We start from the raw sequence: 12,375 nt of genomic DNA, 5'->3' as shown, positions 1-12,375 counted from the left end.
GTGGGTGGGTAGATGCATTCGCCGAAGCAGCAGCCCGTGTAGACAGATGCGTAGCCTGACAGGCAGACATACAGGCGAAACGACCTCAGTCGGCCATGTCAAGCAAAGAAGAGGGAGGTGATGAAGGAGAAGAGAAAGAGAAATGAGAAAGAAGATATGGACTCGCTTCCAAGCTCTCACTCAACCACCCCAACTAATAGGTAGTTATTTGTCTGTACAATACATACAGTACTACATACAGCCCCACCACATACGAGCAACAGCAGCAGCGAAACAAACGCCCGTCGGATCAGCCAGCCAGTACAATACCTACATGAGTAACCAAGCCCCTTGCGCCCAAGCACCCAAGCACGCAGCACGCAGCACGCACAACAGCAGCAGAAGAAGCGCTTCGGCGGCGGCAGCGCCAGACGTGCAGAGCCGACCGCCACCATACAGGAATACACTCTACACACCCATACACAAGAGGCGTCTGCCCTGCCGCTGCTGCTGCTGCCCTGTCCCTGAGCCTTCCAAGGGGCGCCGGGCCCACCGCTCCGGCTCGGCCAAGCAGCAAAATCCCAAGACCGAAAAGACAAGCGAGAACACCCCATGGCGAGCACGCCTTGGCCTGCCCAAAAGCAATCAAAACAGCTGCAGCAGCTGCTGCTGCTGCGCTTGCGCCCCCCCATTCCTGCCCTACCGCCTCCGCTTCCCCTTCCCTCGAGCACCCCCCATGCTGATCATATATGTCAGCGAAATAAAATCCCGAAGCACTCCAAGCAGGCAAGCAAGCACCATGCAAGCAATCAAGCGCCACTAAGTAACAGTTACAGTAGCACCGATAAAAAACTGTAATGATGATGATGATGACGATGATGACGATGATGACGATGATGACGATGATGACAATGATGACAATGATGACAATGATGACGACCCGGGGTTTGCATGCATGTGCAAGGGGAATAAAAAACCCGTGAAAATCCAACAGACAAATAAAAAGAAAAAAGCCTCTAGTAAGGCGGACGGAAAACCAAACCCAACCCATCATTTCCATGGTCATAGGTCCCACCCTCCCAAGCGCCGGATTCCCTTCCGAAATGGTATGCAAGAGAGACAGAAACAAAAAAAGATCGCAAGCAAAAAGAGGAAAAAAAATAACAAAAATAAAAATAATAAAAAAAAAGAAAAGAATCAAATCAAGTCAAGTGCTGCGCCGTTTGCCGGTCTGCCCAACCCGAATTGACACGCGCCCCCATGTTCTCCTAAAAGAGACAGATGCAGTACGTTTTCCCACCCAAGGCACCGCCGCGCCGCCCATGTTCTCCTCCGAATGCTGTGAAACACGTAATCTCCCTTAAAAAAGAATGCCAGATCATCCTTACGCCGATCCCATTTTTTTAGCCCCAAAGGAAGTGTGTGAGAAAATAGACATTTGCGTATCGCGCGCTGGCGCGACAAAGAGAAGTCTGGATGCGACGTTTATGCGCCCCGAGAGGGGGTACTTTGTGTGTGCTGGTACAGCCCATGCCGCTGCTGCTTGCTTGCTTGCTTGCTGCTGCAGAGACCGGGTCTCTTGTGTTTGGAGAGGCGCCACCTTGGGCATAGAGAAGGAAAGAAAGAAAAAGAAAAGAGGAAAAAAAAAAAAGGCGCGCTTTTTCACCGCGTGCTGGGGGGGCCCCAAACGGGCTGCGATCGTCATCTTGGGGCCTCCTCTTTCGGCAGCCTCCCCCGAGGCGAGCGCTTGCACGCAGGGCCCGCCGCCTGATTAGAGATGGGGTCGGTCGTCCAGCGAGCACAAGGCCAGGGCAGGGCAGGCAGGCTTTTCGCCCCGTCCTTACGCCGGCGGTGACCCAGGCCCAAGGGACTTCGGTCGGAGGTTCGAGCTGCCGATGGGCGCTTTGTTCGCGCCCATCTTCCTCGTCAGCTTGGCGTAGTCTGCTTGCGCAGTCAGTATCCATCATCGAGATCGAGGGAGAGCCCGGCGGCTCCCGCGGGAAATAAATCATGCTACTCACGGAGTCCGCATGCGTTGCAGAGCGTGCGCGCGCCGTCCGGCCCTCGTCGCCATTCTGGCGTCTCTGCGCGATTGCAGCTGTGACAGCGCCCCGGTGGAGCGGCTCGCTGCAGAAACTGTCAGCTTTTGCGGCCGATATCACAAAATCATTGCTGTTGGTGGGCAGGAAAAATGTGACATACCCCTCTCCGTTTCTTCGGGTCGGCGCCTGCAAAGCCACCACCGCCCTTCGGATCCTCTCCAAATGCATGTGGCTCCTCCGGCTCGTAGCCATTCGTCACTTTGTAGCGGGGGTCATGGACCTGCTCCGCCATATGGACTTGTTGCGTTCTGACGACCTCCTGGATGCGCACCAACGAGTCGAGAATGCGGTGGCCTTGCTTCATCAAATCGTCCACTTCGTGGATGGTTGGCGTCGAACCAGGCACCGGTCCGACCCGCTGCGCCTGATGCGCTCGCTGGCCGTAAACCCGCACGAATTCATTTAGCCGTCCACTACCTTCCGCGATCTGATCTGGTGTGTTAGTGACACGTCGAATGACAGGCTGAAAGACTATCACATACCTCGTTTAGTGACGCTTCAAAGTCAAAGTTGTCGAGGTGTCGCTTGACCGACTCGCCGTACAACGCCGGCCCAGCATTGCGCCCCGCTCTTTTGCTCTCCTCCGCACGCCTGACCTCTGCTCCATCTGACCTCCAGCTCGGTGGGTAACCTCCTTGCGCGGAGTAAGCTGATGCCGATGCAGGGTAAGCGGGACCGGGTGCATGAGGAGGTGGTGGCGCTGCCGAGTAAGGATATGGTACGGCGGCGGGATATGTGCTGTAGCCGAAAGGCTGCTGTTGCATTGCACCAGCAGACTGCGGCTGGTACCCCGGTGAGGGCGCCTGCGTGTATCCGTAGCTAAACGACGACCTTGGGTTCTCCACCGGTGGCTGCTCCGTCCTGAGCGGATGCAGGGTGGGGAGCTTTGGGTTGTGTGAGTTGGGCAGCGTGGGACGAGGTGGTTCCGGTTGGTTTTGGGCAAAAGGCGGCTTCATGTAGGGACTCCGAGGTGCTGGTTGCGAATACAAACCTGGTGAGTCTCTGCTAGGCATGTCTTGAGAATAATGTCTCCTTGCTGCGTCTGGATGTGGTATTGCGGCCGCAGGTGGGGGTGGCGGGCCGTACTGCGCCGCTGAGGTCGGAGCGGCGGGGGTCTGAGATGGAGGGTATGGCATGGGTTGATCAGAGGCCAAGGCTTCATGGATAGATGGCAACGACTGCCGCGCCGGTTGCTTATGTTCCCGCTCTTCGCCCGACGTGCGCCGCGACTCTGGCGGGGAGATGAGGCTTGCTAGGCCAGCTGGTGGTGCGCTGGCAGTCGGCGTGTGGTGAGCGTAGGGCGGCGGCGGGCATGAGAAGGGAAAGGACGGGCTGATCATAGCCGCGGCGGATTGTTTTCGCTGGTAGTCGCTCTCGTCTCTCCTGCTCTCGGCGTCTATGGAGGATATTGAGGGTAAAACGGCACTAGAAGCGGGTCAGCTTTGGATGGCAACGAAGCATTGGCTGGGACGAAGGGTTCGTCTGCGAAGGGCAAACACGCACCTCTGCCGACTGCCGGCATCCATGGTTTCCATCCGGGTCGTGGGCCTGATCTTAGCGACGACTGGTCATCCGACGTGCTCGATCGTGGGGTATTGTGTCGCCCGATTTTATGTCGCCTCCCGCAACAACGCAACCTTTGTATACAGCCCTAATGATATTTCTTTCCTCCGCCACTCCAGGCGCTCGTTCAATGATGATGCAACCCCGGCGACTCGGTCAAGGCGGGTTACTGGCGCCAGACGGCGGATGCGGTCGAGCCTCCGAGGGCGGATCTGACCCGCTAAGGTGCGGCGGCGGGTGCGCAGGCGGGAGCGCTCTGGTGCAGGGCGTAGCTTGACGTACGTCGACGGAGTGTGGAGAGTGGCGGTCGCGAGCGGGGGGAATGAAGCAGGCGTCGGTGGCTTCAATTGCGGCCGTACCAAAGCATGCCCTAATGTACGACTCGGCGAAGACGGGCGCGGCTATACAGACAGTGGAAGGGTGAGGTGGGATAGGTGTGGTGGCGGTGTTTCGGGTGCGGGAGCGAGTAGATGGAGGCGAGATTGTGGTTTTAATGGCGTGAAGGTGGCATTACGGCTTGGGGGAGGGTAGGGAAGAGGGGAAAGACGGGGATAATGGGGTGGTGAGGGCGATGAGATGACCAACGGCAGAGCGATACCAGATGCGATCGGAGATGACCCGCAAAGCAGCAGGGCAGGGACCCCGACGGGGTTTCGTATCGACGCCCGTTGGCGGAGGCAGGCACCCTGTCAGTGTGGCCGTTAGACTCGCTGCTAATCGGATCGATGCAAGCTTATGGGCGGCGGCGACAGGGAGCGGGGAGCAGTGCACGAGTCTCGGCCGCGAGCCAAAAGGTTGCAACAGTAGTGAGTGAGAGAAGAGAGAGCGAGCAGCGTGCGGACCCGGCGCCGTGGGACAAATCAGTGGAGGCATCCTGGCCGATCTCGATCTGGCGGCAGAGCTAAAGTGCCGCTCCCTGCTGCCTGGCTGATGACTGCCGGTGGCAGGAGGAGGCACGGAGGGAGGGCGGGAGTGTGGGAGGAGAGAAGAGAGAAGGAAAAAAAGATGAGATCATGGAGTGGCCCTTGAGGAGAGGGTGTCTGTCCTCCTTCGTCCTCCTCCTTCTCCCGAGTCCATCCAGCTCCTACCTACCTACCTACCTACCTACCTTGATCTTGTTTCCGTCCGTCTCTCTCTCTTTCCCGCACCCGCACGTAAGAACAAAAGCCTCCTGCCGTCATATGCTTCAACTTTCAAGCGACACGTGTTGGGGTGCGACAAGGAGACCCACCGGCATTCCAACGCTCTGGCCAGCAGGCTGCAGAGACCCGCTTGTCAAGATCGCGGAAGGAATAGGCCCAGCTGCAGCCAGATCCCGTTTGATCACAGGCGGCGCCGATCGTTGGCATGACGCTGCGAAGGAACGGCTGCCCGCAAGTCTCTCGCTTAGGCCTGCTCGAAAAGCGTTTCGCGTCTCTGAAGCTTGGGAGAGTAGCCGCGCTTCCGCGGAAAGGCTCTTCTTGGATACCTTAGATCTGAGATGCATCGGAGATGCGTGCCACCCACCCTGCGATCTCGCCGGCCGCCGTGGCGCGCCTTCACGCAGCCAAAGCAGCGTCTTCTAGCCCGCGTCTTAGGGCCGATCCAAGGCTAGCTCAACTCCCCTCCAGATCCTGGGCGGGTAGATATCCGTTATCGTGCGACGAGACGGCATTTAACCCAGCGCGTCCCGTCGCCCGTCGCACCAAGGCTCCAGGACCGCTGCTCTTCACCCCGTTTCACCCGCACATCACGCGCCCGCCGCCCAGCCAACTCTCTCCTTTTCGTTCCCGGCGCGCTGGTCGAGCCGGGCCGACGCCTTCGCTGATGCAATTTGCTTGCACGTCGTGCTTCGTACGCTGAGATTAGCTCTCGATAAGACCCTGACTAAATGCGCAGACGGAGCCCTGTCGCAACCACGTTTTTTCCGGCTCTTTTTTTTTTTTTTTCACATGAACGGCGCTAGCCCCGCAAACCACAGAGTGCCTTTTCGCGCATTCTAGATCAAACCGGCATAGCGACGGACCGCCTGATGGAAAACTTCCTGTTTCCCTGCCGGGGATCTCGAAAATGGCGTCACTGCCCGCCATCGCCACCCGCTGCCCTGCAGAGTCGCATAACGCCCGCGCGCGTGGCGGTTAAAGGCTGTCGACGGATCGCCCGAGCCCGGTCTGGGGCACCCCAGGTCATCTCCGAAGGCATCCCGATGATCAGCATCGTCATACGATAATGCCCACTCCCTCTGCCGCTTTGGGTAGTTGCGACGTTCCTCCTCTCGCTCCAAATTCTGTAGAGCGCTTCCGCTGTCGCTCACTTCCGCTTCTCACTGCCCACGCTGCCCCCCCAGTGCCCCCATACGCACGCCTCGCCATCTACCTACCACCTTATATCGATCCGCGCCCGCATGAAATTGTAATCAAGGTTGGTTTCTGGCAAAGATCTGACCTTTCATTGCCCGCAATCTCTTTTTTTTTTTTCTTGCTTACTTTTCAGCTCTATATGAGAGGCCCTGCTTTCACTTGTCATCGCTAATCGCAATTGCGGCGTCCTTGCATGGATGTCTTAGCAGAAGTCTCTTTCCTATAGTTAATGCCAGCCACCCGGCCTGCTGCGACATCGGCCGCAAGCCACATCTAGATCCACCTGCACCGGTCACCATCTACCTATTTCACAATTGCACACATATCGTCTTGCAAAGCTAACCCGTCTGGTGCCAATGCGGCTGAATCATTGCTGACGTCGACGATACATTTTTGGCTCGTTGCTGTGGACACTTGGGATCATAGCAAGCGGCCTGAGACCCGCCTGCCCGAGTAAAACGAGGAAGTGCAGCCAGTGGGACAAGTTCTGACCCACTAAGGTCCCGGATGAAATAACGTGGGACTACTGGTACGGCGACCCCGGTGTCTCTATGTGGACGATGCTGGTGCTGCGCCGCTTCATCAATCTACGTGGTAAATATCGTCCGTCAGGCACGCCCCCAAGAGAGAAAAAATTGTCATGGAAAGAGTCACGACGTCACGGGACCAGACTCTACTAGTCAGGTATCCCAGCGTAGGATGACCTTCATCGCTCGATCGCATCCTGGTCCTCATCTAACGAGAGAGAGAAGGGGGTGTCTGAGGCTTGCAAGAAGCAAATCCGGGACATGAGGCTTTCATTGCCCCGCCTGCTTTGCTTTCCGTCCTCTTCCCTATGGGCAGACATCACTTGAGGTCTATCACTTTGGGGCAGTACGACGTCGAGATCTCGGGATATGCTGCTGACAGCTCGTGCGCTAAAGGACGTTGCGCGACCCTCTTGTGGTGCGTCTTTCGGAGCCCTGCCATGTCTGGCCAACACAGGGGGGGCCATTTTCTTCCGCGATCTTCGATCGGAGACATGCGTAGCGTGGCTGCTTACCCAACGCTCGCGGAAGGGGACGGATGGGTGCTTTGCCGTTCACCCAGGACCCAGCACAACGGTCAACGCCGAGCACATCACGAGGCTGGCGAAAAGAACAATTTTTTTCAAAAACTCGTCGGGTGAGCGCATTTTGGCGACCTGGGCCACGACAGGTAGGCCAGGAGCAGGTTTACGGTCGTTGTGCCACGTGAATTTGTGTCGTGGCCCATCTTCCTATTGAGGCACTGATCACGTTTGCACTGCCTTCGCACCAATGGCATGGCTCCTCGCTGATGAGGTGGCACACCCTTAACTTTTGACGGCGCCCATCTGAATCTCAGATCACAGATGCATTCGGGACGGGTCACAGGCAGGTACGTACGACTGTCTGTCCACCTGCGCAGTGATAGATGGCACCAGAGCCGAGAAGATTTACACACAGACGGGGGCCGGATTATATATCACCACCTGCTCGTGCAGATCCAGTACGAAGTAGAGCACTCTACTCAGAGAGGGCCTTACCACGTACGGACGCACACAGTTCTCCTTACGGCCGAGCACCGCATGTTCGGCTCGTGTAAGACACGATCCTACGCAGTGCAGTTTCCAGCCAGATCCTCGTGCAGGGCAGGAAGAGCTCTGCGTCTGCACGGGAAAAGCAGCTTGGCCGGTGTCACTGATCTCGCTTCCCCGTGCATCTCTGATCTACGTGCACGACGTTTGACGTCCTGCGACTCTTCATGCGACATTGTCCGCGGTCCCCTAGGAGTATCACATGCTTGTTTGCATGCGCCCCTGACGGTCCGCCGGAGTTGCCGAACTATCGACTACTAGTCAGTAGTGGTAGCGGCACCTTACTCATGTGGACGTGAACAAAGGTGTGCCAGTTAGATGGCGTGCGCGTCCGATGCTACCGTTTCCTAAGCGGGCGGTCACGACGACGACTTTTCCGAAGATTTGCCCTTGGATATTTGTTCCCAGTTACACGCCTCGCATTCGGGTTCGGCTCGGGCCTTGTGGAGCAAAGTCGACAGAACAGATAGTCATAGATGGTGGCCTACAAAAGGTTTCGAATTCCAAAGCCACGCCATTTAGACTTTGCGGCCGTAGCTATAAGCGGCAGGCAAGGGACGCTCAGGCAGTCTACTTTAGCCGCGACTCCACGTGGAGCGAGAGCCGCAGACGGGTTGCTGGATGGGGAAGGTATTCACAGTGCTTGTTGTCTGAAACAGCCTCTTCTGCGCTATTCCGTGGGGCCCAACGTGGTGCTGGATCTGGGTGCTACCGAGATACAGCCTGAAAGGTTGACAGGTGGGGGCTAAGAGTTCGATAGTCGGCTACGCGTAGTCCCCGATGCTATGAATTTGCTACTGAGAGTCGGGCGAGAGATGCGCCATGGTTAGGCTCACGAGGCTGTGTTGACAGGCGTGGCCTAGACCACAAGCAGTAGTGTTCGAGAAGAAAAGGACCGGCCTCGAAGACGGCGTTGTTGTCGACGTCGTGGGAGTGGCCTTTTGTACGTTGCACGCCAAGGCCGGTGCTCAGGCGGATCGCGCGACCGCCACATTAGTGGCCTGATCAACCTTCAACAATCATACGACTCCTGCTCACCTCAATCTTCGCGCAGCTCCAAACGAAGCAGGCCACACGTCTCTCCCCTGCCCGTCCGTCCACTCGCAGCGAGGATTCACGCTCGACCCCGGCATTCCTGACGCTCCCGCCCCATTGTCCCGTGAGTCCCGCGCCCCCAGCGGCTATCGCGAACCCTGACCGCTGACTCTACCATGAGGCCAGCCTCAGATCCGCTGCGCACCATCCACCGCCTGACTGTCCATGCCATGCCGTGACCCTGATCTCTTTCGTCTTTGGTAAGACCCTCTCTCGGAAACTTCTCTTTCAGCCTCATCCCGTGGCTCCCTATCGCTGCCCTATCGCCATACTTCCCCTCTCTCCTCCCATCATGGACTCGAACGAGCCTAACGGCGTCCTAGACGACGCGTTGGCGCTCGAGAAGGTCGCCGTACGTGCCATGCTACCTGCTGCCGTCGCGCTTTCGCTCGTCGATGCGTGCTCCATTGCTTGTCTTTGCTGGCGGGGCTAACCGCCGATCCGGTGCTCGCAGGTTGGTCCCTATTGCGTATTCGACGATTTCCGCCCTACAACCGCCAGTCCGTCGGACGAGGTCCCCGGCTCGCCGATCGAGCGGACAAACAACATGGAAGACCCGATGATGTCCAACGAGTTCCCCTTCAGCGCCGGCATGCGCGCGCCCTGGCTGAGCTCCGCTGCCGAGGACCTGTCCTTGGTTCAGACTGCCGACTCGTTCCCTCAGGGCAATTGGGAGGAGTGGATGCGTTGGGATCCCAACTCCCAACCCCCGCTCCCGGCGGATATTAATGCCCAGGGCCCCGTGTGCTTCTTCAAACCCGACATGAAACAGGCTGCCTTCAATCGGCAAACCTCGCAAGAGACGCAGCCACACGGCTTGCCCGCACGCATGAACGACATTCCTTTCTCCTTTGGCGAGTCGATGGATAACACTCCCGCCTTTGCCTTTGGCAACAATGACCTGAGCTCGCCGGCAGTCACTGAAGGCCAGCAGCAGGGCAACTTCTTCAGGGACAACAACCCGGTGTGGACTGACAATCAGCAATTGGAGCACGGCGACAACGGCTTGTTCTCGCCGCTGTCATTCGATCAGAATCAGGCCCAAGCAATGTCTCGCCCGCCGCACTCGACGCCTAGCTTACACCACAGCCCCAGCTCCGTCAACTCGGGGACACACCCTCACACTAGCTCCTCGTCGCAGCAGTCCTCCCCCGAACCTTCGACGCACGGAAGCAGCAAGAAGCGGAAGTCGTTCATCGAGGATGAATCGCCCGAGACGAAGAGCGGGAAGCAGCCTCCGGTTAAGAAGACGGCACACAACATGATTGAGAAGCGGTATCGAACGAACCTTAACGACAAGATTGCTGCTCTGCGTGATAGTGTGCCCAGCCTTCGGGTCATGTCACGTGCTAACCATGGTGCCGGCTCCGAAGACGACCCGGAAGACCTCGAGGGATTGACACCCGCACACAAGCTCAACAAGGCCACCGTCCTGTCCAAAGCGACTGAATACATTCGTCATCTCGAGAAGCGGAACAAGCGCCTGAACGATGAAGTCGATACCCTCAAGGCCCGCCTGGAGTCGTATGACAAATTCGCCATGACTACGCCAATGACCATGGCCACCTCGGTAAACACGCCTGATGGAATGCGATACCAGCACGAGGACCCATTTGCTGCGGCCGCCGCTCGCACTCAGCCCGTCTCCCAGGCTCCCGGCATGATTCCGGTCCCTGAGAGCATTACCAACCTTCAGATGCAGAACCATTACGCGCAACAGCAAGGTGGTTATCCTGTCTTCAGCCAGGCTCCGGGACGACAGGGCATGCAAGCTCAGCACCAGCAACAGCAGCAGCAGCAGCAGCAGCAGCAGCAGCAACAGCAACAACAGCACATGGTCAATGGAAGGAGGAGCAACGGCATGATGAGTAAGCTCATGGTGGGCTCTCTTGCGGGTCTGATGATTGTCGAAGGCTTCAAAGAGCACGAAGAGTCTGGCGAAAACACCGAAGGACGTGGGTTGTTTGCTCTGCCCGTCAGCCTGTTCGGTCGCTATGGAGCTGCCATGCTGCCGAAGTTTGCTGCCCACGGCATGTCGACGGTTTACAGGTCGCTGCCTCTTATCAAGCTTTTCCTTGCGGTCAGCGCTTTCCTTTACCTCATCATGCCGCTGCTGAACTCGAAGCCCAAGTCGAAGAAGAAGGCTATTCCGTCGATCAAGCTCAGCCCTGCACCTTCTCCCGCATCCCCGGTCGAGGTTCGCCGCAAAGCTTGGCTCACCGCCATTCAAACGGTGTGGGTCCCACGTCACAACTTCGTCTTGGAAGCTGCTGCCGTGTCCTTGAAGTTTGCCAAGCTTAGTCTGCTCAACCTCATTGGCTGGAACAGGTATGCCTCGCTCATTGGTCTCACCAAGGAGCAAGAAGCGGCCAGAGTCAAGGCTTGGGAGATCGCATTGGACGCTCAACTTACGGGCGGCGATGCGGAGATCAGCAAGAGCCGACTCGTCCTGACCATCATGGCTTCTGGAACCCTGCCTGACACGCCCGCTCGCCTCATGCTCAAGGCCATGCACATCCGCATTCTTTTGTGGGAGATTGCCAACGCAGGTTATGGTTCTTGGTACATGTTTGAGGAAGTCAGTGCAAAGTTGGCTCGGAAATACTGGAACCAGGCGCGCAGCCACCAGAAAATGCTGCAAAGTGGGGCTTCGCGCCCCGCGGATGGGGAAACACTCCCGGAGCACTTGGCGTCCCTGCTGGAGCTCGAATGTGACGACGTCATGGTTGACAGGATTGTGCAACGGGCGTACAACCTCGCTTGGAACAAGCCGAGCGCGGAGAACACCGAGGCTGACGAGGCCATGGATAGTGTGGTCGAGGACTTTGCCATTTCCTCGCCTCTGGACGCTTTGGCTGCATGGTACTCCAGCTTCGCTCTCAATAGTGCCCTCGTGTCTCATCTTGAGGACGGCGGAGTCAGTGAGGATCTCGGTCTCGCGATCCGCACCGCTCCTCCCAACTCTGTCTCTCAGGTCCGCGCGCTCGTAGCGAAGGCAATCCTCGTCAAGGAAGATCGCAACGCCAACATCACGGTTGCCTTTGATGCCCTGCCGTCGCAACCGCACATCCCGGCACTGAAGAATGCCAGGCTCTTCTCGCCCCGGGCTCTGCTCATGAACGTTGTTGGCGAGGCGCCCATCGCTGCTGACGTGCGCAAGTCCTTGACGCTGGTCAAGTGCCTTGGCCTCGCCGAGAAGTATGGCGCCTCGGGGTCCGAGGAGGTTCGTGTCCGCGCGACTTTCGTCATCAACAACACGTTCCTGCCCGACTCGTCCCTGACCCTGCTCAGCTTTGTGGCCGCGTACAAGGTTCTGCGGATCTTCTCTGAGGAGGAGAGGCTGCTGGCCGAGTCGCGGCAGGGCCTGGAACGCATTGCCAGCTCGATGAGGGTCTGGATTGGCCGGGAGGCCGGTCGCCGCAGCGGGCTGAGCAGCAAGACAAAGGGCAAGATTGTCGAATCATGCCTGAGCGTCAGCAAGATGCTTGTCGGCATGCAGGACGACATGAGCGAGGAGGGCGATGCTGGGTATGCCAGCCAGAGCGATCACGAAATCGACGTACGCAAGTACTGATGATTGATTGGTCTGACGATAGCGATACATGGCGTCCACGAAACATTTAAAGAGGGGGAACATGATTATACTTTTTTTTATTCAGACATGGGACTTCAACTGGGACAACGGTTTTTTTTTTTTTTT

The 12,375-nt window shown here is 57.7% G+C and overlaps 5 protein-coding genes across 5 annotated transcripts; 3 read left to right on the top strand and 2 right to left on the bottom strand.

Moving 5' to 3' along the window:
* Window positions 1-101: 101 nt before the first annotated feature.
* K452DRAFT_48517 (uncharacterized protein) lies at window positions 102-1,197 on the bottom strand. The gene has a single exon (XM_033546726.1). The coding sequence runs from the start codon at window positions 1,043-1,045 to the stop codon at window positions 290-292; it is 756 nt and encodes a 251-aa protein (XP_033396294.1). The 5' UTR covers window positions 1,046-1,197; the 3' UTR covers window positions 102-289.
* A 589-nt stretch (window positions 1,198-1,786) lies between these two features.
* K452DRAFT_48515 (uncharacterized protein) lies at window positions 1,787-3,885 on the bottom strand. The gene is made up of 5 exons (XM_033546725.1): window positions 3,585-3,885; window positions 2,564-3,506; window positions 2,182-2,508; window positions 2,001-2,106; window positions 1,787-1,920 (listed from the first exon to the last, which is right to left on the bottom strand). The coding sequence occupies exons 1-5, from the start codon at window positions 3,614-3,616 to the stop codon at window positions 1,820-1,822; spliced, it is 1,509 nt and encodes a 502-aa protein (XP_033396293.1). The 5' UTR covers window positions 3,617-3,885; the 3' UTR covers window positions 1,787-1,819.
* Window positions 3,886-4,663: 778 nt separating this feature from the next.
* On the top strand, window positions 4,664-5,572 carry K452DRAFT_288665 (uncharacterized protein). Its single transcript, XM_033540706.1, has one exon. The coding sequence runs from the start codon at window positions 5,136-5,138 to the stop codon at window positions 5,484-5,486; it is 351 nt and encodes a 116-aa protein (XP_033396292.1). The 5' UTR covers window positions 4,664-5,135; the 3' UTR covers window positions 5,487-5,572.
* Window positions 5,573-7,253: 1,681 nt separating this feature from the next.
* On the top strand, window positions 7,254-7,949 carry K452DRAFT_48504 (uncharacterized protein). The gene has a single exon (XM_033546724.1). The coding sequence runs from the start codon at window positions 7,356-7,358 to the stop codon at window positions 7,839-7,841; it is 486 nt and encodes a 161-aa protein (XP_033396291.1). The 5' UTR covers window positions 7,254-7,355; the 3' UTR covers window positions 7,842-7,949.
* A 931-nt stretch (window positions 7,950-8,880) lies between these two features.
* Window positions 8,881-12,375, top strand: K452DRAFT_288660 (uncharacterized protein). The gene is made up of 2 exons (XM_033540705.1): window positions 8,881-9,027; window positions 9,130-12,375. The coding sequence occupies exons 1-2, from the start codon at window positions 8,968-8,970 to the stop codon at window positions 12,247-12,249; spliced, it is 3,180 nt and encodes a 1,059-aa protein (XP_033396290.1). The 5' UTR covers window positions 8,881-8,967; the 3' UTR covers window positions 12,250-12,375.

This window comes from Aplosporella prunicola (assembly GCF_010093885.1).
Source record: "Aplosporella prunicola CBS 121167 unplaced genomic scaffold K452scaffold_16, whole genome shotgun sequence".
In the NCBI taxonomy this organism is placed as follows: Eukaryota; Fungi; Ascomycota; class Dothideomycetes; order Botryosphaeriales; family Aplosporellaceae; genus Aplosporella; species Aplosporella prunicola.
This window is presented reverse-complemented; position numbering and strand designations above follow the sequence as displayed.